The 24,025-nt window shown below is 55.8% G+C and overlaps 1 protein-coding gene and 1 long non-coding RNA gene across 11 annotated transcripts in view; one reads left to right on the top strand and one right to left on the bottom strand.

Annotated features, from left to right (window-relative positions):
- The window catches only part of SLC29A1 (solute carrier family 29 member 1 (Augustine blood group)), a 33,521-nt gene extending 11,851 nt beyond the window's left edge, over positions 1 to 21,670 (top strand). For 5 of the 10 annotated variants that reach the window (XM_040058665.2, XM_040058666.2, XM_040058663.2 and 2 more), the window contains 12 exons: positions 14,072 to 14,154; positions 14,614 to 14,695; positions 14,930 to 15,093; positions 15,326 to 15,465; positions 15,650 to 15,784; positions 15,932 to 16,029; positions 16,370 to 16,460; positions 16,583 to 16,671; positions 16,816 to 16,924; positions 18,169 to 18,254; positions 19,901 to 20,100; positions 20,655 to 21,670. In XM_040058665.2, the coding sequence (XP_039914599.1) occupies positions 14,126 to 14,154; positions 14,614 to 14,695; positions 14,930 to 15,093; positions 15,326 to 15,465; positions 15,650 to 15,784; positions 15,932 to 16,029; positions 16,370 to 16,460; positions 16,583 to 16,671; positions 16,816 to 16,924; positions 18,169 to 18,254; positions 19,901 to 20,100; positions 20,655 to 20,766 (1,335 nt within the window). In that variant the 5' untranslated portion in view covers positions 14,072 to 14,125 and the 3' untranslated portion in view covers positions 20,767 to 21,670. Of the gene's footprint in view, positions 1 to 7,883; positions 7,991 to 12,279; positions 12,450 to 12,644; positions 13,081 to 13,164; positions 13,329 to 14,071; positions 14,155 to 14,613; positions 14,696 to 14,929; positions 15,094 to 15,325; positions 15,466 to 15,649; positions 15,785 to 15,931; positions 16,030 to 16,369; positions 16,461 to 16,582; positions 16,672 to 16,815; positions 16,925 to 18,168; positions 18,255 to 19,900; positions 20,101 to 20,654 lie in introns of those variants that run through there. The other 5 variants (XM_040058671.2, XM_040058673.2, XM_040058670.2 and 2 more) reach the window with 5 other exon arrangements.
- Positions 359 to 13,091, bottom strand: LOC120750241 (uncharacterized). The gene is made up of 3 exons (XR_005699939.2): positions 12,957 to 13,091; positions 9,077 to 9,144; positions 359 to 3,385 (listed from the first exon to the last, which is right to left on the bottom strand). It is a non-coding gene; the product is annotated as an uncharacterized LOC120750241 (long non-coding RNA).
- Positions 21,671 to 24,025: the final 2,355 nt, after the last annotated feature.

Genomic DNA, 24,025 nt, shown 5'->3' with positions numbered 1-24,025 from the left:
TAGTTAAACCTGAGCCTCACATCCCTGCTAGATGCTAGTACTGCCAGACCAACACAGTCCCTGCCTGTACTCACCAGCGCTCCCATCTGCCTCTCGGGAACGGGCTGTGGAATTGCAGACTGTGTGGGAAGGCAACAGCGGCTAAGCCCTTGAGCTGTGGGATCGCAGACAAGTAAAGCCTGTGTCCTTGATCCCAGGGCTAGGGGCTGCAGGGGGAATTTGTGCAGCTGTTGGCCACAGCTGGATGCACTTCCCGGCTGCCCTGAAACAGAAAGCAGCCCAGCGGCCCCTCAGTTGCCTGTTGCGAGCGGACACAGTTGAGGGACTTCTGTGAGTGCCGCCATGGGAAAGCCCACTCTCCTTCTGCACTGCACCCCGGCTCGGTGGCATTGTTTCCATTCACCAGCACCTGCGAGCTGCTGGACAGCCTCAGGCTCCCTTGAGCCTGCCTTCTCCACACAGCTATCTCAGGATGTGACCGTGCAGGGATGCTTTTCCCTTGGCTTCACTGGCTGTCTTTGTACAGCTCATGGGCCATCAATAATGTCAGTCCAGTGCTGACACCACACATATGCCCTCCAAAGCACTCCTGCTCCTGCCGTTGTTTTCTTTGCTCCTGGAAAAGACAGGTAGGCTTGCTCTTGGCTCACTAAAAAGATTTTCATAGAGCAAAGGCACTTTCTTTTCGGCAATAAGGGCTGTAACATCAGCCCCAGAAGATGCTTTGCAGGATGACTTGTCCCTCCGCAACTAGTGCAGACAAGAGGTGGAGGCTGTACCAGATATCTGCAGTGAGGAGGCTGAAGAAATTCACTTCAGCTTAAATCAGCAGATGTGGCACCAGCACACAAGACAGTATGGCACCTCCATCCTGCAGCTGTCCCTCTTCTCCATTCCTCACAAAGCTGCATAATTAACTACTGGCATCAATTCCCCAGCATGGCATGGCTGCTCTCATTATCTTGGGCTGGGAGGTGTTAATGAGCCTCTTCCTCTTTAAAGATGAGCCATGGGCTTTGTTGTTGCCCTGGCCTGACTCGTCTTAATCCTTGCTGTGGTATGGGGGTGAGCCAGGGTGCGGAGGACAAGGCACCCCTTCACCCACTCCCGTGCTGCACCTTCTTCACTGCCCAGCTTCATTCCCAGTTCTCCTGGCAGAGGCTGTGCTTAGGGACCAGCCCATGGGGATAGAGGGAGCCCAGGACCACCTGTGTGCCTTGTCCAAATGGGAAGGCAACAGCCACTGGCTTTAGGAAGCCAGCAAACAGCTTCTGGTGGTTTCCATGGGACACATGTAGATCTCGGTTGTTTTTGTTCAGAGTAACGTCCAGGCCCTTGGCAAGTGTTATGGAAGCTGCAACGCCTGCTCTCGTCCACAGAATTCTGTTTGCTTGTGGTCCTTGCCAGCTCCCTACTGACCCCACAGCGTAAACCTCGCTTACCTCCCTGTGCCTTCCTGAGCCTTCCCAACGCCAGGCTCTGTCCTGAGACCCCTGCCAGCCCAGCACTGCGCTTCTTAGGGCTGCAGGACTGCCAGCTCTCAGACTCTGATCTCCATGCTAACTCCTACTCAGCTGCCAACAAGCTGAGGCCCAAAGCTCTACCCAAAATGAGCTACAGGCATTTGCAGCTGGGCAGGAGTCAGGGTTTTACCAGCCACACAGCTATTTTGATTTGATTAAGCAGTGCAGTAAAGACTAACTGCTTCTTAGGTTAAGAGTGTGCAGGATGAAGGATGAGGAAAGAAGTGTGCAGAGTAGGGGCAGAGTCTGGGTGGGTTTGGCTACATCAGGACGTGTGATATGGAGGGTCTCAGTGCCCCAGCTGAGGCTGCAGCACAGTACTGCAGCCCATCTCCCACTCCAGATTCCGTGGACCTAGCTGAGGGGGTTGCTGTACACGGGCTCTGGGGTCCTCATGAGGGAGAGGAGCTGGGATGCTGCATGAGGAATGTGTCCGAGGATTGTTGTTCCCACGAGACAAGGGAAGCTGTTATGTAGGAATAACGCTAATAAGTCCTTTGTAATTTCATTGCTGATGGCAATGGTGTGAAAAACATCACTGTAGTGACCTTTTGATCCAGCTCTGGCTTGGAGCAGGCTTTTTCCTGGTCTCACCAGTCCCCAAGAAAGGGGAGTCTCAAAGCTCTCTGTCATGCATTAACTGTGACACAAATTGGTGAGCCTGGCATTCTGGGCGCAGTGCTCAAGGCTCTCTTTCAGCCTCTTGGTTAAGCTGTGGCTGAGCACAGTCAGGCTTCATCTCCAGGAGACTGACTTTCCTTGGGGCCAAAAGGGAGCAGAGACCTATTGCCTGGTGCCTCATGCAGAAGCTGTCAGCAGGAAGCCAGGCGGATTTGTACAGAGCCTTCTTGCTTCTTCCCACCACACAACTGCCAGTGAGACTTGCTTTAGTTCATTTCCTTTAGGACTAGTCTGATAGGAAGGCACCTCACTGTGAAATTTCCAGCTGGAAATTCACGGAGTGACCGGATCAGGAAGCTTCAGAGGGAGGAGGCAGGCAGGGGCTGGAGGTGAAGAGCAGGGCTGGGAGGGATGTGGCTGGGTGGGCAGCACTGGAGGGTTGTGCCATCAACCTCCCCGCTGCTGAGCAGCCTGCTCTGGCCACGTACAGCAGCAGGACTGTGTCATCAGTCATGCTGGGCCAAGTGCAAGCTATCAGCCTGAGCGTGTGTCTGTGTCCCCAGGCTGACGTTGATCTGGCTCCAGCCCCCTGCGAAGCTGCTGGGGAGAAGGGTGTCCCGCCCGGACTGCCCTGCTTGGCGTCTCCTCTGCTGCCCAAGGTGTGGCTCCAAGCACAGTCCCTCATCCCTGCCTGGCTCATTTTGCCCAGCACATCCAACCACAGACAGTTTACACCTGCAGCTGAGGGCCTGTTCACCCGCTGCAGCTGAGGGCCTGTTCACCCGGCTCAAGCCCGTGAGGGCTTTGGGGTTTTGCTATAGCTTTTGTTCATGGTCATGGTAAACCCTCGTGAGAGAAACTCCCTTGTTTTAAGCTTGGGGATAACCCCTGGAGAACAGCCAGGGAGGCAGGGGGGACTGGTGACAGATCTGGCTTCTCAGTCCTGCCCAAGGCTCAGGGTTGAAGGAGATGCCAGCCTCATCTGCCTTGCCCGCTCTGTCCATGACAGGCGTTGTCATTTCCCGGCCTCAGGACCAAGTTGGAGTCAATTCCATTTTCTTATCCTCTCTCAGTGCTGTACCCTTTTAGCTCCCCGATGGCATTTGCTCCGGACCGGACTCCAGCCCCCACAGGGAGCCCACTGCTGCAGGATACACACGGTGCTTTCCTCCCGCCAGGGCTTGTAGGCGTTGTTGGGCTGTGGCTGAGGACGGCAGGGTTGGGTGGGTCTTCACGGCATCCTGGCAAAAGCAGGAGTGTTATCCATTAACCACAGGAGGACAGACCAACGGCAACACAGCCAAGCTATTATGAAGTGATCCACCCTACCCTGCAGCTTCTCCTTCCCGTCTTCACGCCCACTCCTCGTGGCAGCACAAGGCTGCATGGTGAACCACATCAGGACATTGATCTGCCAGCATGTTCCTCAACAGGGCTGGAGGCAGCGGCTAAGGGGTACCCACATGATGTGGGTCAGAATCCGTGCCCTGTGGGGGGATGAGGAAGGTGCTGAAGAGCACTGCACTCTCCCTGCCTGGGCTCTGCAGCTGGGCTTGCTCCAAAAGTGAAGCCTTTGACCAGAAGCAAAACCCAGCATCTGTAAATAGCCTGGCATTCGGTACTCAACACACAATTGTGCTGTCCCTCCCTTCCTTCCCTGTGGCTGTGAAGGGCATGCAGTGTATCAGAAGGGACTGCTTCAGCAAGGCTCAGGCCCTTGGCTCCCTATCACCTGGCATCATTGTGGAAGTACATCAGCATCCCTCTGGTCAAGCCCTGACAGGACACATGGCCAGATGGCCAGCTCACCTCAGTGGAGGCTGCTGTAACCTTGGGTCTCGCAGCAGGGTGTCTAGAGGCGTCTTCATCTCCTCTGTTCTACACACTACAGAGGCTGCTGGAGCCTGCCAGCCAATGCCAATGGCACTTCCACAAGAGCAGAACGCTCGGTGGCTCTCATGCAGAGTTTTCTGTGCTTCCCGGAGACATCCTGAGGATGTTCAGGCTGCAATATCACGGCTGTGGCACAATGGGCGGTGGCTGTTTGCACGGATGTAGCAGCACAGGCTGGGATTTGGAGGGGATGTGACTTGCTCTTTCCCAACTTGTGGCTGGGCTTATTATTGTTGGTTGAATGTGATACTCTGTTTTGATGGCATTTGGGCAGACACAGCGGTCCCACCTCCTGTTTGCTCTCCCTCCCTGATCCTACTTGCATAAAGATTTTCCTGTTTGCCGCTGTTCAGCCAAGGCCAGAGCCAAGGGTGGGAGGTTTGGGTTCTGACTGGTTTGCTCCGAAGGAGGTGTCTGCCTCAAGTCTTGCTTTGGCCCCTCATGTGGGACCTCAGTCCTGCCAGGCTGTTTGGGGAAGCTGAGTTATTCAGGGAAGAGCGTGCCAGGGATAGTGCTTCTGCCCTGGGTGTTTGCTCCAGCCCCTTTGCTTGCACCACACGCTGACGGCACGCTGCCTCCTTGGCTTTCCATTCCTCCATCCACAGACTGTGGTGGGTTGCCCACACAGCTCTTCCGTGTCTGCCACAGAGCAGGGATATGGCAAACCCAGGCAGGCAGCATCTACCCTGCTGGAAAATGTGCAGGTGTTTGTGGCTCCTCGAGTCCCTTCAACTCCTGGGACGGCTCTTCCCCACTCTTTGGAAATGGCTGCAGCTTTGGAAGTGAGTGGATTTGGCACAAGCAGACCCAGACAGGCCATCCATCCCTCCTCCTTCCTTTTGTTTCTGGGGATTGTGGGGTGCCCCTTGGCTGGGACAAAGTGGGTTTTTGAGGTGAGGGGGTGATAGGCACTCCCTGTCTCTGGAGCAGAGCCGCTGTGGAATAGCTGCATTTAGTATCTGAAGCCAGTTCAGGATTTGCAAGATGCTGTGGCTGTCCACGCAGTGAGCAGGATCTTGGCAGGACAGGTGGCTGATAAACAGACAGCACAGGACCCTGACAGGCGCCAAAACTTGCTTTTGTGCTCAGCATCCCCTTTCTCAGGAGGGCTGAGACATTTAATGCCAAAAGCAGCGGTCAGCCAGGGCCCCTATTTTGAGCTGGCCTACAAGGAAAAGGCCCCTTTGGTCTGTGGGGACCCAAAATAGCCCATGTATTTCTGTCCTGGCCCCTGAGACATGCAGAGGACAGAGTCAACTTCGACTCACCACAGGCCAGTGGTGGTTGGCTCCTGCTTGTCTGTCCCATCCTCTGCCAAGGGGCCTGCTGCTCAGTGGGGAGGAATTTCCTCTCCGAATTTTGGAAGCTGGGGAGATGGTGACACCAAGGGAAGATTGTGTTGTTCTGGCTCTGGTTTCCTTTCTCTGTCCACTAAATTGAAAACAGCTGTGCAGCCCAGACCAGCCTCCAAAAAACTGCTGAGGGGGGGCAAAATGATCTCTGCTCCTGGGCCAGTATCCCAAACAGGACTTGCAGTCTTCTGCTGGGCTGTCCAGGTGCAATGGCAAGGCTCACTTTGTCCAGCCCTGGGGATGCTCTCCCACCTTCTCGGGGGACATCAGTTCAGCAGCTCCCACTGGGTTTGGGCAGCTCTTGTCTGCTGAGGATCCTGCCAACTCTGCACCTTTGGATCTGGCTCCATAGAGGAAGGAGCCAGAGCTGGAAGGGCAGCCTCTCTCCTGGGAGGTGGAGGTGCTGTGGGGTGCAGGAGGTGGGCAGGGGGTTGCTGCAGGCAGGTGCTCTCACTGCTGGTTGGCTGCTGGCTTTCCCTGCTCTTCTAGAAGCATCCCTATTTTGGGGACAAGTGAGTGAGGGCTCAGACTCTCCTTGGGGAAAGCAGTTCCTGTAAAGGGCAGTGCGGCATTTGGGGCGGGAGAGTGGTTAAGCTGAGCCCTCCAAGCCCCTTCTGCCTTGCCCCTCACAGCAGGACTGTTTTGAGGACCTCTCAAATGGAATGTAAACTGTCCCCATCCTTCTCCTCCGGACCCTCACTGCAGGCTTCTCCATGCTCAGCTCCCTTACGTTGTTCCTGGTCTGACTCCTTCCTGGGTCTGCCAGCTCTGAGCTCAGTCCTGGAGCCAGGAACACGAAGCAATGAAGGGGGAATCGTCTCCACTCTACATCCCAGCACCCTGGGGTGCCAGTGGCAGGTGGCCTCCTGCAATCCTGCTCTTCCCCTCTGGTACTGCTCCCCAAGCAGTGACCTTGGGATAGCCATATCTTGTTGGTAGACATGGCCCTACTGAGCCCCGGAGATGGCAGGCTATGGAAAAATTCATCTTACCCCTCTTCATTCCTCGGCTGTGGGATCCTATCCCCTGGGTTTCCTCCCACACATTCAGTGAGTCCTTATCTTCAGACTTGTCTGACTAAGAGCTGTTTTGCTCTCATCCTGTTTTGCTCTGGGCTCCTTTTTCTGTGTCTCACCTTTGCTCCCCTCAGCTGCAGACAGGAGGGGGAAGTGGGTCATGGTCCTGTAGGCTCAGCCCATCCCTCTGATCTGCTTTAGCCCGAGGTGTGGCCAGCCAAGATACCATGGTGCAGATAGGGACAGGGATTGCTCTTCAGCAAGCATGAATGCAGGGAGGGGGAAAGCTGCTAATGCAGAAGAGCTGCATCTGACAGCCACATCCCAAGGGGATTTACCTAAGTGCTGTCCCAGCCCACCTGAGGGAGCATCCCTCTTCCCACCTGACTGTGGAAAGAAGGACCTGCCTGTGGGACAGCCAGGCAGTGGGCAGGAAAGAGCCCTAACTGTGCCTTGTGCTGTGCATGGTTGGGATTGCCTTTGTCCTTTGTGCGCGGTTGTCCCGGCACGTGGTGGCCTGTGCCACTACTGCATCAAGACCCAGGCTCCTCCAGGCAAGGAGGACCCGCTTCCAGCTCAGGGCTGCCTCTGGCTGCTCCCTGTGCTCCCAGCTGAATTTTACATTAACAATGTCTGGTTGTTCTCCCAAGGTGTCCCGTAAGGTTTTCTCTATTTGAAAGCGGAAATGTGGTTTCCTGCCATTGTGCTTCTTCCTGCTGCAGCCCCCAGATCGATTCCAGGGAAGTACCCCTTCCCACAGCACTTCCCCTGCCCATGGCCCCCAGGGCAGCTCCTCCTTTGGCCATCCTGGCACCCCTGGGGACTTGCACCAGCCCTGCAGACGTGGGCTGTGAGGGTCTGCCGGCTGCAGAGGATTGCTGGTTGAGGATGAATGTCCGGGACAAGACATCCCCAGGCTCTCCCTAAACCCATGGTTGTCCCTCAAGAAGCCACAGTCAGGTGTCATGAGCTTGGTGTGAGCTGTGCATGCCCGTAGTGGGTCACCCTCTGGCCCTCCCCACCTCTTTGCAGCTCCTGGAGGTGCTGAAAGCTGCCTGGAAGCACCATCCAGGTCGTGGAGGTGGTTTCTGCCTGGGCTTGGAGGCTTCTACAGCTGCACTGAGTGAAGCTCTGAGCAAATCCCTCCCTTGGGGTAAAGGGTCTTTATTTTTCTAAATTTCCAACAGATGGAGACTGAAGCTAGCCCTGGAAAAACGTGTCTCCTTCCACAGCCTCCCAAGAAGAAGGTTGGGGTTGTGGCTTGGAGGGGACGGTCCTTTCCCTGGGGAGAGCAGCCTAAGTGGGTGCCATTTCTTGGAAGAATCCTGTCCCTGCAAACAGTCTCCTGAGATGAGCTTATCTCTCTTCCTCTGACGCCTGTTCATAAATGACGTTCCCCCCCTGCTCCTGCCCTCCCCCAGGCGCTTGTATCTCCTCCTGCATCCCCAAACCGCCAGCCCTGGAGCAGGCAAGGGCTCCAATACTTGTGGGGCTTTTCCTACCTCTCCCAAGGCTGCATTGTCCCTGCGTTGTCCTGCGGCCTGAAGTGACAAGGAGCAAGGGGCTGGGATCACCCTGCCTTCTGGTAAGCTTGTTGCTGTGACATTAGTGTCCCTCTGCAGCGTTTGATGGGATGCTGGGCAGGAGCACCCATCTCTGCTCCTGGGGGCTTTTCTCTGGCCAGGGACCAGACTGCACCTGGGCTTGGGCACTCGGCATGTGCTGAGGAGAGAGGTGTGTGGGTTCATCGTGGGGCTGCCATCGATGGCATTTGACCCGTGACAGTCAGGGCTGGGAGCCCACTCAGCTGCCCTGCTGGTGGCCAGGGCTTCCTGGGACTCGGTAATGGGTGGGATAGTCCTAGCTGTGCCACCTGGGGTAGTTTTAAGGCTGGCTCTGCCCTGTCACTGTCCTCTGCCCTCTGCCTGGTGGGAAACCCTTCAGGGATAGTGCTGGAGTCCCGCCAGGCCCTGGGGAATTTGCTGCCCAGCCGGATCTCTCTACCTGCCTGGGGTAAGGGCCCCCAGGGAGCCTCTCAGAGCTCCTTGAACTCTCCAGATAAGAGACTTTGCAGCCGGCTGGTCTACGCAGTTCAAAACACACCAGGGCTGAATGCTCCCCCTGCACCACCCGGCATCTGAGATAAGGACAAGTGCTGGGAGCAGGGGCAGTGTCCACAGCTGCTGCTTCGTGAGGAGTGTGTGGTGGCCGCTAGTGCAGCAAGCCCAAAGGCAGAGGGGGTTCAGAGGTGCCTCTCCTCCTGTCCCTGGAGGGAGTGAGGTGAAATGGGTCAGAAACATTCCCCAGGGACCCTCATTCTGTGGGGTGAGGGTGCTGCACAGAGCACCTTGTAAGTTTTATTTCTGCTGGCATACCAGAGCACTTTGTCTGCAGACAGCAAGTCATGGGAGAAGGCAGTAATACCTGCTCCCTCCTGCTCCCCTGCTAAGCTCTCTCCTCGGGACGCAGGCATGGAGTAGGGCTGGAAGAGAAGATGGCACCACAAGGCTGTTTACTGAGAGGCAGAGAGCAGAAGAATAGGAAGTGCTATCAGCTTGCTTATGGAAACCACTCACAAAGCACTCCAGGACTAGGAAATCTGCTGCAGGATGTTGGAGGGATGAGGGTCAGGAAGAGAGGCCATAGCAGAAAAGACAGGTGAAGCTTTTACCTCTCTGTTAGCTCTACAAGAGCCTGAGCAGTTTCTTCCACCTTCCTTTGGGGAGCTCCTCAGAGCATCTGCAGAGGAAAGGTTAGAAAGCAAAGGTAAACAGCAACAAGTGTCTTGGGCCAGGCAATGCTCCCCAGATGGAAAGGGAGGGTGAAGCAGCTGGTTGTGACGTGTGGCCTCTAGTCATCCATTTGCAACTGCTCCAGCCCCCAGGGACTGGGAGGAGGGAAAGATCTGACCTTCTTTTCCAAGAAGGGCTGAAGGAACTTCAGGGAAAAGCCAACTGCTGAATCTGCTGCACGTCCTGGGTGTCTGTACTGGGACAGGGCAGGTGGGGAGGCTCCTGTGGAGGGGCCCCAGGACTGGAGCAGCACTCCCTAGGGAGTCTGGGCTCAGAGTGCTCACACTGCTTCCCCTCAAAAATTCCAGTCAGCTTTCAGCCCAGTTTTTAAGGGAACTTGCTGGTCAAGAGGGAAAGTCCTTACTTGGCTCCATAATTAGTATGAAAACAGGAAGGAGGGTGTAGGAGTCAGCAGTCAGTTTTTGCAGTGAAAAGAGATCTTAGCATTGGTCACATGTTATTTTAACACATTCGTGAGTGACCTGGAAAAGCGAATGAGCAATGAGATGACAGGGCTTTGCTAAGGTAATTGGATTACTCAGGTTCATGGGGACAAGTGCCAGCTAGGAGGAATACTGACAACCATTACACCAGGCAACTGAAATTCAGTTTAGATAAATATCAAGTGATAGACAAGGGGGGAAGGGAAGAAGCCCCAGATCCACAAACAAGATTATGTAGTGAGCCAGCCATGAGCCCGCCACTCACAGCAAAGCCTGGGGCTATTCCAGATAGCTCAGTGTTCGTGAAAACCACACTGAATCTTCTTTCCCAGTTACAAAGCAGGAAAGCCTTGTGCCCCTCTTCAAATTCACTCTTCGGTGTCTCAGCCCCACACAGTCCCTGTGTGCCCCCAGCACCAGCATCTCTGGATGGACTGAGAGGAGCCAGGGAAGGTTTGGAGAAAAGCAGCAAGGAGGACTGAAGGCATGGAGCCATGCCTGAATGACTAAGTGAGCTATAATTTCTGTTTGGAAAATGTGCTGTTGGGTGGATACAAACCAGGTCTGTAAAGCAGCCACTCCAGTGTTCATCCACCCTTTGATGTTTGAAGGCAAGGGAGCCCTGGTGAGGCCCTGCATGTGGGGAGAGCCGCTGCCCCCTCTCAGGAGCTCCTGAGTTGAAGGGGGAAGCAGGATTTCACAGAAGTGAAACCCACCACGGCTACGAAACACAAGAACATCATGTCCCTTCCAGCTCGGAGGCTGGGGGAGCAGTCAGGCAGTTAGTCTGTACCTGTGCCACATTTACTCTTTCCTAGCATCTGCTTTTGCCCTCTGATGGAGACCAGCCTTTGAGCTGGACCAGCCTCCGCTTTGACTCAAGGCACCTGCCTACCCTTGTTATGGGAGGGCTTGTTTTTGTCTCAGCACCACAGCAGTGGTGCACAACTGTGCACACTCATCTGTCTTGTGAAATACAAGTGTGTGTCCTCAAGCTGGTGACTGAAGGAGGTGGAATTCCCTGCACCCCAGCCCAAGGTGGGAGGATCCGCAAGCAGCACGGGTCAGAGTTCAGGCACGCGTATGAAGTCTCATGAAAGGGGCAGTCTCGTAAGTGTTTCCTATCTGACAGCTGAGTCATGGCCCCCAAGGTTTCATGTGACTTGCATACCTGTGCTGGGCTTGTTCTGTGCCTGCAGATAAACCTTGAGGGGCCCCTGGGCCAGCCTTCCTGACAGGAGAACTCTGGTGTCACCCAGCGGGCAAGCAGACACAGGGGATGGGTGAAAGGCCGGTGAGGCAATTGGTCCTGTCCCATCTTGGCCATGCTTGGAGGAAGTACTGATATTATCCCTGCAAAGTGGTCCCGTGACAAGTGGTGTCAGGAGGACACGAGGTGCTTGCCAGTGAATCTGCTGGCAACCCCTTAGCTATGGACTCCCAGGACACTTCTACACTTGGTGTGGCGTAAGCGGCTTTTCTTTAAAAAGCTGGTGTTTCTGGGTATAATTCCATGGTGCCACAGCATGCCTACATGGAACCAGGGAATGGCTCGACTGGGAAACAAAGCATGCACTGTGCTCATCCTTGGCAGAGGCAGCAGGAGCAGAGGAAAAGGTGATGCGGAGAAAGGGAGAGGTAAGGAAGTGTCCAAAGCCAGGTGACAAACGGCTGCCTGCAGGTGTGGCTGTCCTGCAGTGCAGGTTTTTCTGCAGAGGTTAGGCGGTTTTGGTGACAGCTGGCCCTGCCGACGGCTCCCAGGGCTTGGCTGGCAATGGCGCAGCACATGGCCACCGAGGGTGTCACTTAGCAGCTGTCACAGCCTTTGTGTGTCATGAATGGGCAATTAAAATTGTCCCATCTCTTGTTTGTACCTGCTCAAATGTTCTAGCTTATGGTTTGTTAAGCCCACTCTTTGATCTTGCTTCTCAGGCTTGCACATCAATTCCACGGGGTTAAGACAGACTGTCCTATGCCCAGGAACAAAAGGGATGTCCTTAGGCCAAGGCCCCACATCGCTCCTCCTTTTCTGTGTCCCTCAGGATGTGCAGGCACCAAGCTGGTGGCTGGGCTAAACACCAGCAGACTCCTGCAGGGGGAGGTTGGAGCTGTGCGGTGCCAGCTGGAAGAGCGTCATCTGTTCCCACGTCCCATCGGGTAGGACAGCTCTCCCAAGTGGGAGCAGGGTTGCCACCTTTTGCCGGTGTTGGTTCATGTAAACTTTTCTGTTTATTGTAGGGTTCTTTATAACAGCCAGCAGCTGGAAGTGTTTCCTGCTGTAATGACTCCTGCCCTTGGCAGGCACTGTCTCTTTGTGGAAAAAATTAGGAGGCATTTAGCAAAGTGAGACAGAAAACAAACAGAGCAGGCAGGAGACTGTGGCCGGGCAGTGCCTGCCAAGGAGGCTGGGCTCCTGACACAGGGATGTGGGCACTCTTCAGATGGAAGCAGGAGGCGCTGAGGAAGCAGCATGGTGGAACGCCCTGCCCCACCACCCCCAGAGTCATACTCCCGACCCCTCCTGCCTCCTCCCCAACACCGCTGGCTCCTACCATCTCCTCCTCAGCGCTCTTCTGTTCCTCCCTTCCCTGGATGGTTGGGCAGCAGGACCTGGGCTGTGTGCCAGCTCTGGTACCCGATACCCCTTCTCCTCCTCCGCGGGTTCTGCTAGACCCGCAGGGCTCCAGCCCCCGTGACCGGAGCCAGGGCCCGTCACTCGGCCCCAAGGGTGGGGGCTGTGGAAGCAGGGGGACGCTGCCTTCAAATACTCTGAACACAGGGCCCACCCTGGCTCTGTCCTCTCTCCCAGGTATGTCTATGGGGTCAGTCCCTGCCTCTGTTTCTAGGGACAGCGATATGACCCGGTGGGGGCTGGAAGGGGCATCAGCAGCTTGGCTGGCGAGGGGAAGCCTGTTGAGGGCTTGCTGGGGACCCACGGGGGAAGCTGAGGTTCTCTTGCCTGTTTTGGGTTGAGATCTGCTTGCTTGGAGACAAGCAGTCGCCCCGGTGGCGTTTTCTGTCTGCGAGGGAATATCAGTTGTGTTTGCAGATCCCTCTGCTAATCCCGGGTCAGGATGTCTCCTCCCCGCAGAGGCACTGGCAGGCAGCCAGGAGGGGATTTTGGGATGTTTTCTCTGGAGGCCCGGATGGTTCACAAGGGCAGGGAAGTGAGCGGTGCTGCAGATGGCTCCGACATCAACAGCGTGGCACCTGCCGGGGATGGCAGAGCCCTCGATCCTTTGCAGGCATACTGTCCCCCTGCTCTGTCTTTCCCAAGCGGCCCAAAGGGTTTCCAAAATCCCTCTCCACATCCTACCGGCTACGTTTCGGCTCCATCGTAGCTCAGGCTCCCCAGCCTGCAGGATCCCACCGGAGGAGGAGGCGAGCTGTGCCCAGAACCACACGGACACCGGCGCCAGGGACGGGCTGCGCTGCCTTCCGTGAGTGCCGGGGCTGGCAGGGACTACAGATCCCAGCATGCTGCTGCCTGCCTGCCTCCTCCTCCTCCTCCTCCGCCCCACCTGGCAGGGCGCAGGCAGGGATGCTGCAGGCGGCATTGGAGCAGGCGTCGGCGGGGCATGTCGCAGAGGGGCCGGGGACGCGGCGCCGGCAGCCCCGCTGCAGGTGAAGCCCCGGGAGAAGTGCCGGAGCTCCCCATGCTGCACCGCCCGGACTGGAAAAGGACAAGGCAGGCCTGCGGTTCCTCCTGGCGGCTAATCGCGCTCTGCCGCGGGAAGAGGGGTGACGGGGGAGGGAAAGTCCCTTCTCGGGGTTCTGGGGACCACGTCCCCGGGGCTCTCGGAGCGGTGCCGGAGCAGGCGCTGACGGGAAGAAAGGAGCGGTGGGTGCCCGGGGGGGAACAGCAGTGCCGGGGACGTCCTTGACTTTTCAAGGTGACCCAGGAAAGGGCTGTGAGAGCCCCAGGGAAGTGGAATTGAAAGCAGGGGATTTGCTGGTTCTGGCCGGACGGGCTGCCGAATTAAATGTGTCTTTTGTGCCACCGAGCCCCGGGCGGTGGAGGGAGCTGGGGCGGGCAGATGGGACATACTGCGCACATGCTTCAGTGACAGCCCCGGGACTGGGGACAGAGCTGCAGGCTCACAAATCCCTTAAGAGCCTGCTGCAAGCAGCTGGGCAGCCAGCATGAGCAGCCCGGGTATCTCGGGAAAGCGGTTTCCTTTCAGAGGGAAGGCTTGTCGTGCCCAGCCAGCAGAATAAGGCTGTGTGTCACAATGCCTTGGCTTAAGGACTCTGAGCTGCGGGTCTCTAAAGCTTCTGCGCTGTCCTTTCGTCATTTTCTGGTTTGGTGTTTGACTTTCAGTACTCTCATTGAAGTACTTACTGGCAGCATGGGTTGGGGTTAAAATTAGTGCTGCCCCTGCCCAGCTTGTGTCTCTCACTTTCCCGTAAAACCTTCTGTTTGCTTTCCAGACGGAGAGCAGCCGTAAGACTTGCTGGGACCTGTGCTGACTCTTGCCACACAAGATGACAGCAAGAGACGGGCCCCAAGATAGGTAATGACGCGTTCTGATGTAGCTGTGAGGGCACATCCAGGATACCAGGAGGTGACGGAGGACGGGGGGACCCAGCATCTGGGGGATCCCCTCTCCTGCATGCTAACTGGGCTACCTAGCTGTCCCTTCTTTCTCAGCTTTTCCATAGCACATGGGCTGTAAACTGTAAACAGTCCCCTGTAAAAACGCCTGGGGAGCCTAACACCCTCCCAGATCTGGTGATGGATGCTGTGTATCTGTTTGACGCATGCTGAAGAGCAGCCAGCTTCTCTCTGCCTTTGTAACCTCCTGGGGAAGGTCTCCCACAGCCCCTCTGCAGTGCCACATCTCTGGCAGCCCAGGCTAGCAAGGGCTGTGAGGCAGGGCAATAAATGTTGTCTGGTGCCTCCCACCACAGGGTCAGGGACAGTCAGAAGCAATGCCCAGCTTCCCCTCCAAACAGCTCTGTCCCCTTCACAGGTACAAGGCTGTCTGGCTGATCTTCTTCATCCTTGGCCTGGGAACACTGCTGCCATGGAATTTCTTCATGACTGCCAGGCAGGTGAGGACTTCCCTCCTGCTGTTGTCCATGACAGTTGTCCCTGTCGTGTCTAGGGACCATGGTGTAGATGGGGCAGCATGGCACAGCATGCAGAGGACCACAAATTTTTGTAACCTGGGTGTGATGAGTGGCACTGAGGCAGCAGGGGGGATGGGCACGGGTCTGGACAAAGAATAAGGGTGGCCTTGGAAGGCCTCACAGAATCGCAGCCCCACCAGGCTCCTTCCTCTGCAGTATTTCATCAATCGCCTTGAGGACCCAAAGGAGAAAAGCCACGTCACGAACCAGACTGGTGAGACCACCTCCTACCTGCAGTCCGTGTTTGACAACTTCATGACTCTCTGCGCCATGGTGCCCCTCCTTATCTTCACCTGCCTCAACTCCTTCATCCATCAGCGGTGAGCCTCGCTCTGTCCGTGCCCCTGCCAGCCCCTATAGGGCCGCCCAGCCCCGGCCTTTTCTCCTGTCCCAGCACTGAGCCAAGCTACAGCCCGTTCAGTCAAATCAAAGCAAACCATCACCTTTGGTTTCCTGTCTCAGGGTTTGGCTGGGATTCTTACAGTTAGAGCTTGGTCCAAGCCCTAGGTTTTTAGGGGGTTGGGTTTTCCTCACTGAGACCCTCTTTTGTAGGATTCCCCAGCAGATCCGCATCTCGGGCAGCCTGGTGGCCATTGGGCTGGTGTTTTTAGTCACCGCAATCATGGTGAAAATCTCCATGGAGCCTCTTCCCTTCTTCGTCTTTACCATGATCAGCATTGTCTTCATCAACTGTGAGTGAAGCAGTGGGGGAAGGAGAGGGACACAGCCCCATGGCTAGGGCTGATCCCTCTGGGAGAAAAGCATGAACCTCACTGTGGCAGAGCCAAGGGGGAGGAGGATTTGCCTTGCTTCGCAGAGGTGCAGTCCGTCCTTTCCTTTGGTTTTCTCATTTCCGCTCATCTTTCCCCTTTGCAGCCTTCGGCGCCATTCTCCAGAGCAGCCTGTTCGGGCTGGCAGGGCTCCTGCCTGCCAGCTACACAGCCCCCATCATGAGCGGGCAGGGTTTGGCAGGCACCTTCGCTGCTTTGGCGATGATCTTCAGCATTGCCAGTGAGTAATCCCTGCCTTGCAGGTGACAGGGCCTTCCCAGACCACTGCTGTCACAGCATCTGGTCGTGCTGTGTGGGAGATGGCAGCAGGGCCTTGCTCCTCTCAGTTGTCATGATCTTCCTTTCCTCTCTCTTCATGTGCTCTCAGTTGGTGCCCAGCAACCCGAGAGCTTCATCGGTTACTTCACCACAGCCTGTGTGACGATCGTGCTGGCAATCGTCTCCTACGTTGTTCTGCCTCACATGGTGAGACTGATGTCCTGCTAGGGAAGGGCTTGGGGACATGGGACCTTTGCACATCCCAGCACAAGAACCGTGGCTAGTAGCAGCCCTGCGTTGGCTCCTACCAGCCTCCACCTCTTGTGTCAGGGCAGGCTCTCCTGTGTCCCGAGGGAGCGCTCTGGGATACTTCCCACCACAGATACCCCAGCATACTTGGGGTATCTGAGTCCTTGAGTGAGCAGGAAAGCGTCAACATTGGACATAATTGGAAGGAATACTTTGCCCATATCTGATGCTGTCATGCAGCTCCTGGCAGCCTTCTTTCTGCACACAGGAATGAGCCCTCCCTGCTGTCTCTCTGCAGGATTTCTTCCGATACTACTCCATGAAGGACAAGACAGAGTACCACGTGTACAATGCAGAGCTGGAGACCAAGAGGGACCTGATTAAAAAAGGTGAGGGGCTGAGAGAAGAAAGAGGAAAGGGAAAGAGCTTAAGTAAAGAAGGAGATAGAAGGACTGAATTGGATCTCAGCTTTCTGGGGTCTGCTATGCCTTACTTGTGTCTCTCCCTGCAGACGAGAATGGGATGGAGCAGAATAATTCAAAGACCATCCCTATCCACAACCCTGATGAGCAGCCCTCTGTCATTGCTATTTTTAAGAAGGTCTGTGAGTTGCCAGCAGCGAGCATTGTCCTGCCCTTCTTTTTGGGATGGGCACAGGTGTAGGAGGGCATGGGGAGAGGAGACCAGCCCTGCACTGGTCTCTTGCCCTGTGTTTGGTCCAGCATTTTTCTTTTATCTGCCTAGCTCTGGGTCTTGGCTCTGTCTGTCTGCTTCGTCTTCACTGTCACCATCGGCGTCTTTCCTGCCATCACAGCTAAAGTGTCCACTGTACTCGGAGAGGGAAACAAATGGGGTAAGTGTGCCAGGGATGGGGGTGAGGTAGGAAAACACTGAGAACAATGTAAATGGGAGAAAAGAAGGTGGGGCTTGAAGGTATATGTGGTGGGGTAACCCTGTCTGGATGCCAGGTGCGCACCAAGGCCACTCCAGCTGGACAGGGGAGAGAAAGTATGACAAAAATATTCCTGCTATTTTGGGTCGAGATAAGGACAGTGATCGATCACTCACCAATTTCTGTCACAGGCCAAACAGATTCGACTTGGGGAAAATGAATTTAATTTATTTACCAATCAAATCAGTGTAGTATAATGAGAAATAAAACCTGAATCTTGAAACACCTTCCACCCACCCCTCCCTTCTTCCCAGGCTTAAGTTTGTTTAGGATTTTTTTATCTCCTCCCTCTGCAGCAGTGCAGGGAGACAGGGAATGAGGGTTTCAGGCAGTTCACCACACATTTCCCCTTCTCAGGGGGAGGACACCTCCCTCTCTTCCCCTCCTCCAGCATGGGAACCCTGCCATGGGAGGCAGTTCTCCTTGAAGTCCAATGTGAGTGCCTCCCATGGGCTCCAGTTCTTCATGAACTGCTTCAGCCTGGGTCCCTTCCATGGGGCACAGTCCTTCCGGAAAAGACTGTTCCAGCGTGGGTCCCCTGCAGGATCACAAGTCCTGCCAACAAACCTGCTTCAGAGTAGGGTGGTCTTCCACAGCCAGCAGGTGGATATTGACTCACTGTGTACCTCTGTTGGCTGCAAGGGGACAGCCTGCCTCACCATGGTCTGCACCACAGGCTGCAGGGGAGCTTTTGCTCTGACATCTAGAACGCCTTATCCCCCTCCTTTTCCTTTTCCTCCTTTTCCAATTGCACCTGTTGAGATTTTTTCCCCCTTTTTAATATGTCATCCCATAGGCCCTGCCACTGTCACTGATGGCCTTGTCCAGCAGTGGGTCTGTCTTGGAGCCATCTGACATGGGCTCTGTCAGACTTGGGGGTGCTTCTAGCAGCTTCTCTCAGAAGCCGCCCCTGTAGCCCACCCTGCTACCAAAGCCTTGCCACACAAACCTCATACAGAATGCTGGAAAGGAAGAGGGAACCACTGTGCATGGTGGTTTGGATGCAGACACCAGCCTGGTTGGGAGACCATTCCAGGTCTTAATGGGAAACTGGTATGACCGAGACCTGAAAGACAGTCAGTCTTTGTAATGGGTATGAGGGGCTGGAGTACACTTGGCTTGTCACTGACCATCCCCTTCTTCAGGTCTCTACTTCATTCCCGTCTCCTGCTTCCTGCTCTTTAACGTCTTTGACTGGACAGGACGGAGTCTCACTGCTCTCTTCACATGGGTAAGTATGTGGCAGGGAGCAAATGCCAGGCAGTGTCCATCCCTAGGTCCCTCAGCCACGGCTCTCACTGAGGCTGCCTTACATGGCTTGGAGCAGGAAGGAGGTGCAGAGCTATCTCCTGCTTTAAGTACTAGGCGGAGATTTATGGGTCAGAGCCGAGAACCACAGTGTTGTTCTGTCCTCCCACCTCTCTTTCAACATGGCTTGGATGAAGCTGCCTCCTCCATTTCAGCCTCTCTGTAAACAAACCTTCACTCCAGCTATGCAAATGACAAGACAGGATGGTGACAGGGAAAGGGTGAAAGACAGGGCAACCCAAAATAAAAGCTCTGGCCTCTGCACAGGACACAGCTGCTTCAAAGACCCTTGTCTTGAGAGCAGGGCAGTGCCATGCCACGTGGGTCACAAACTGTCCCCTGCCACATCCCCTCGCTCTCATCTCCCCAGGATGGGCACGGAAAGGGGCTGTCCTGTCTGGGTCTCTTCCTGCCCCTTCACCCACCCCCCAAGCGCTGTTTCCCCCTGTATTGTTCAGGCTGTTTGTTTGGAGAAGCTCCTCAGGACCACGTGCCGCATGGGGTCTGCCTGGGCCTGCCTCCCCCACGGCCTGGAGCTGCTTCTCCCCATGGCTGCTTGTTGCCTTTGGTCTTGGCCATGAGCCGCCTTGCCTGGTGTCCAGGCCACAGCCTCCATGGTGGGACGACCCAGCAGGAGACGTTTCCAAAACAAGGCTGTGTGGAAAGTCTGACTGCATGTGGTTTGGGCCACATTCCCCTGGTTGGGGCCCTGCTTGCTCTTTTTCTCCTCAAGCAGGAGAGGCAGCTGCTGTCTCCAGTTTGCCCCATAGACACAGCAGCTGGCTTAACCTCAGTTTCCTCCTGCATTCATGGAGTTTGCTGTGGCCACGCCAGCCCAGCAGCTCCCAAAGGCAGCTGTGGATCTCTCCTCTCCTCAGACTAGTGAGCTGTGTGATCTGTGAACCTGGCACCTCACAGAGGGGATGAGGCCCGTCTCGTTCCAGGGGCTGCCTTGGTCCCAGGGACAACACAGGGGGATGGTACCTTCTTCTTTGTCCCAGCCTTAGTTGCTCAGGAACTCTGGTAGGATCCAAGGAGACTGTAACTCGGTCCCCGCCTTTCCCAGCACACGCCAAAACAGCCCCAGCATAATCCCTTTCCCAGATTGCTCGATCTTGCCCTGCTTGGCTGGGGGATGGTGTAGGACACTGAAGAGCTGGCTACAGCCTGGTTTGCAGGCGCTGAGGTGCCAGAGGGGATTTACCTCAGCCACCCTTGTTCTGCGCGCCGGCTCACTGCACGAGTGTGCACAAAGCTCTCTTGCCTGCCTGCCTGTTGCCAGCAAGGGCTTAATGGTTGCCCACAAGGCCGCTTCAGTATTTTGGCTCTAGCGCTGCTTCAAGTCACCTGCGACAGGGCTTTCAGACATAAAAACTACTTACGACTGCAGGTGGTGATGCTGAGATTTGTTGTGGCCGAGAAAGTCTCTCAGCAGCTTTGCCATCTCTGTGACTCCTCTGCAGCCCTGGAGCAGTAGGGACAGCCTCTGTAGAGCCCCTGCTAGCATGCCACAGATGGGATGGGAATTTCCAGTTCTCAGCTGCTCAGCGATCTGTGTTTTTCTCCCAGCCTGGGAAGGACAGCTGCCTCCTGCCAGTGATGGTGGTCCTCCGTGTCATCTTTGTCCCTCTTTTCATGCTGTGCAATGTGAAACCCCGTTACTTCCTGCCTGTTGTGTTCTCTCATGACGCCTGGTACATCGTCTTCATGATCTTCTTCTCCATCTCCAATGGCTACCTGGCCAGCCTTTGCATGTGCTTCGGGCCAAAGTGAGTGCGAGCTGGGGATGAGGGAGGGGTTGGTTATACCTCCAGATGCCAGCCTTGGCATGACTCCTGGAGTGTGGCTCTGCCCAGCTCTGGAATCTGGAGAAGAAGCTGCAGGCACAGAAGGGAATTGTCAATACCCAGTGTCCCACCTCCCAGGCTCGTGCCTCCGTATCCTAGGGATGAGGAGGCTATTTGGGCTCCATTTTCCCCACCTGCCACACAGGGGAAGGGACTGGATGCAGCAGGGATCCGGAGGGGTGCAGGGCATGGCACAGCACCCACAGCAGGGTGAGCAACCTTGCCCAGCACAGGCAACACAAGGAGTCCCGCAGGGGTCAGACAGGGATGTCCCTGGTGCTGGGAGCTTCAGGGTGGCCTGCCTGATGCACTTCATGGGCCCACAATGTGGAGACTTGGAGCTCTTGTAGCTCTGGGAGCCAAGGGGGGTTTCTTCTTGCCGTTCCTGTGCTGCAGACAAGCCTCCTAGCTCCACTGAACAGCAGGGCATTGGACATGCATCCTGAGGATGGGTCTGACATCTGTTTCTCCCTTAGGAAAGTGCTTGCGCACGAAGCAGAGACAGCTGGAGCTGTCATGGCGTTTTTCCTGTCACTGGGTTTGGCCCTAGGAGCCGCCGTCTCCTTTCTGGTCCGAATTCTCATCTAGCAGAGGCACACAGAGGGTGCAGGGACACCAAGAGACGGCTCCGCACCCTCCACTGAGGCCCTGGACACCTCAGCACTGTGGGGAAATAACAGCTCACACCTGTCCCTGCCAAATCACACTGCCACAGCAGACATTACACCCAGGGATGGTTCTGCTCCTGCAGGGTTGGCCAGGTTCCTGCCACGCTCGGCTGTGTGATGCCTTCAGGCCTGTGTGCCTTCTTCCCCATGCTGTGTGTAAGACCCCCGGGATCTCCAAGAGGTCCAGCTGCTTCCCATGTGGCATTAAGTTCCCTGGCTCAAGGCCAAAAGCCATTTTCAGCCTCTTTCTCTCTGACAGAGTGAAAGGCTGGTAACCAGTGTTACTCCCTCTCTTGCTCTTGTCTCCAAAGCACCTAGGAGATTTCTCTCCTCTTCTTCTAGGGGTCTTGGAAATATCCCACACCCCTCTTCCTGCTGGTAAGACTTGTGAATGGGGAGGAGAGCCCCAGCCTGCCTCGCCATCCCCACTCTGCTAGACGCACATCCCCGTGCCCAGTGGTGTCCCATGAGTGTAGACATCTGTGTCCCAGCCACAGAAAAAGCCAACACCGTGGCTAGGCTGAGGGAAGAGGAGGTCTCCACACCCCACCTTCTTCCCCTCTCCTTGTCTCTGTTCCCATTTTTTTTTTGGTGATATTGACGTTGTTTTTTTGCAGTCTCCTGGTTGTGTGACAGGAGGTTCCACTGTGGGCTACAAGAGGAAAGGCAGCAACTCCCTTCCCAACAGAGCTGCCTTCCCTACCCACCTGTGCTACAAGGGAAGGCCTCACCTCTCCCTTGGCTCTCCTGGCCCTTGTCGTGTAAATGTGTCTATACAGTTGCCATTTTCTATAAAAAGAACAAAATGCTCTTTTGGGTGTGTGTTTTTGTCTCTGTTGCCACAGGGGAGAGGGGCTGTGGAGGGTCAAGGGTTGAAGTGGGAAGGCCACCGGCATTTCCTTGGCATCCTGGGGTCCCCTGCAACCAGGGTCAGATGTGGAAATGTGCCTGCATGCCCTGCACAGTCAGGCCCAGCTACAAGGACACAGCCAGTGTGGGAAGGGAATCATAGAACCATAAAATCAGAATGGTTCAGGTTGCAAGGGGCCTTGAACAGCACCCAGTTCCAGACCCCCTGCCATGGGCCGCAACAACTTCCACTATACCAGGCTACTTGTGGCCCCATCCAGCCTGGCCTTGAAGGCTTGAATCCCTTGAAGAGGGATGGGACATCCACAGCTTCTCTGGGCAATCTGTTCCAGTGCCTCACCACCCTCAGAGTAATAAATTTCTTGCCCAAAATCTAGACCTTCCCTCTGTTTGAAACCATTCCCCCTTGTCCTGTAAGTATATACTCTTTTTCCTTGTCCATTTTTATTGTAGGTCCCCTTCAGGTACTGGAAGGCCACAATTAGGTCACACCAAAGCCTTCTCCAGGCTGAACAACCCCAGTTCTCTCAGACTTCCCTTGTGGGAGAGGTGCTCCATCCCTCTGATCACGTTGGTGTTCCTCCTATGGAGTATCTCCAACAGGTCCATATCCTTCCTGTGCTGGGGACCCCAGAGCTGGATGCAGCACTGCAGGTGGGCTCTCACCAGAGCAGAGCAGAGGCAGAAAACTCCCTCGCTCTGCTGGCCATGCTGCTTTGGATGCAACCCAGGACACCACAGTCTTTCCGAGCTGTCAGTGCACGTGGCAAACTCATGGCCAGCCTCTCATCCACCAGCACCCCAGGGAAGCTGCCCCCGAGGTGCACCAAGGGACCACCAACACTTCTGATAAAGGGCAGATGCACCTTCACATTTTGAGGTGCCCTGACCTGCAGCACAGCACCTGGGAGCTTTCCTTGTGCCTGGGAACAGCCAGAGTGCCACCTCCTGCTCCCGGGGTGAACTACACCAGCCTGCCAGCGGGAATCCCTCTCCCGCTGTCCCACATCATTCACAGCCAACACCTCTTTGCACCACCGGGCACCAAATCCCATGTGGGAGCTCGGGTCCCCTCATCCCACTTCCAGCTTCCTTTGCTGGTCAGGGCTTTTGTACCCACAGCTCCAACACAGAATCACAGAACGGAGCAGGTTGGAAAGGACCACAGCGGAGCAGCTGGTCCAACATTTCTGCTAGAGCAGGGTCATCCTACAGCACACGGCACAGGATTGTGTCCACACAGTTCTTCAGTATCTCCGGTGATGGAATCTCCACAATCTCTGTAGGCAACCTGTTCCAGTGCTGGGTCATCCACACAGTAAAGAAGCTCTTCCTCATATTCAGGTGGAATTTCCTGTGCATCAGTTTCTCGCCTCTTCCTCTTGTCCTATTGCTTGGCAGCACCGAGCAGAGCCTGGCTCTTTCCTCAACACCCTCCTTTGAGATACTTACAGACATTGGTGAGCTCACCTCTCATCATCTCGAAGCTGAATAGGCCCAGATCCCTCATCTTTTCCCCTTAAGAGAGATGTTCCTGTCCCTTAATCATCTTTTTAACTGTCCACTGGACCAGCTCCAGGGGCTCCATGTCTCTCTTGAACTGAGGAGCTCAGAAACGAACAGAGAACTGCAGATATTAGAATGTTAAGGCTTAAGATTGGTTTATATTATTATTTCCCTTGCACACTGAAACGACAACACCTCCAAACACTGTTTTGCAAAGGAGACAGAGGCCTGCCACCCACTCCGGCCCTGACACCTTCCGTGCCCGCCCCTTCTTCCACTATGCTGCGTTCACACGCAGCCTCAGGCCGGCACAGCTACGCGGCTCCCGGCCTCGGGGGGAGCTGCAGGATGAAGCTGGGGCAGCGCGGATTCCCCGTTCCCTGCCCCAGCCATGGAGCCGAGGAGGCGCCGCCGTAAGCTCCCTGGAATACTCTGGAACTGCCTTTCCACCCAGGGATGTATTCCTCCGCGATGGGCGCGGAAAAGAGTTCCTCGCCCGGGCTCCCCGCCGGTCCTTGCCGCGGCGCTCGGAGGTCCCGGTCTTGCGGCACTCCAAGCGCCGAGGCGAAGGGCGGCGGGGAGCCGCGGCTAGCGCCCGCACAGCAGCAGCACGGAGCCGAGCATTCATTGCACGCCCGCCCCCGCCATGGCCGCCGCTAAACGGCAACGCCGATGCCTCCCATACGCCATCCATCTGCGGTTCTCTGACCGAGACCCCTTTAAGGCGGAAGGATACTGTGTACCGCGAAGCTCCCTCCCGCTCCGTGCCTATAAGAAGCGGCCGCAGAATCCTCGGCCTCTTT

Source organism: Hirundo rustica, chromosome 3 (genome assembly GCF_015227805.2).
Source record: "Hirundo rustica isolate bHirRus1 chromosome 3, bHirRus1.pri.v3, whole genome shotgun sequence".
NCBI lineage: Eukaryota > Metazoa > Chordata > Aves > Passeriformes > Hirundinidae > Hirundo > Hirundo rustica.
This window is presented reverse-complemented; position numbering and strand designations above follow the sequence as displayed.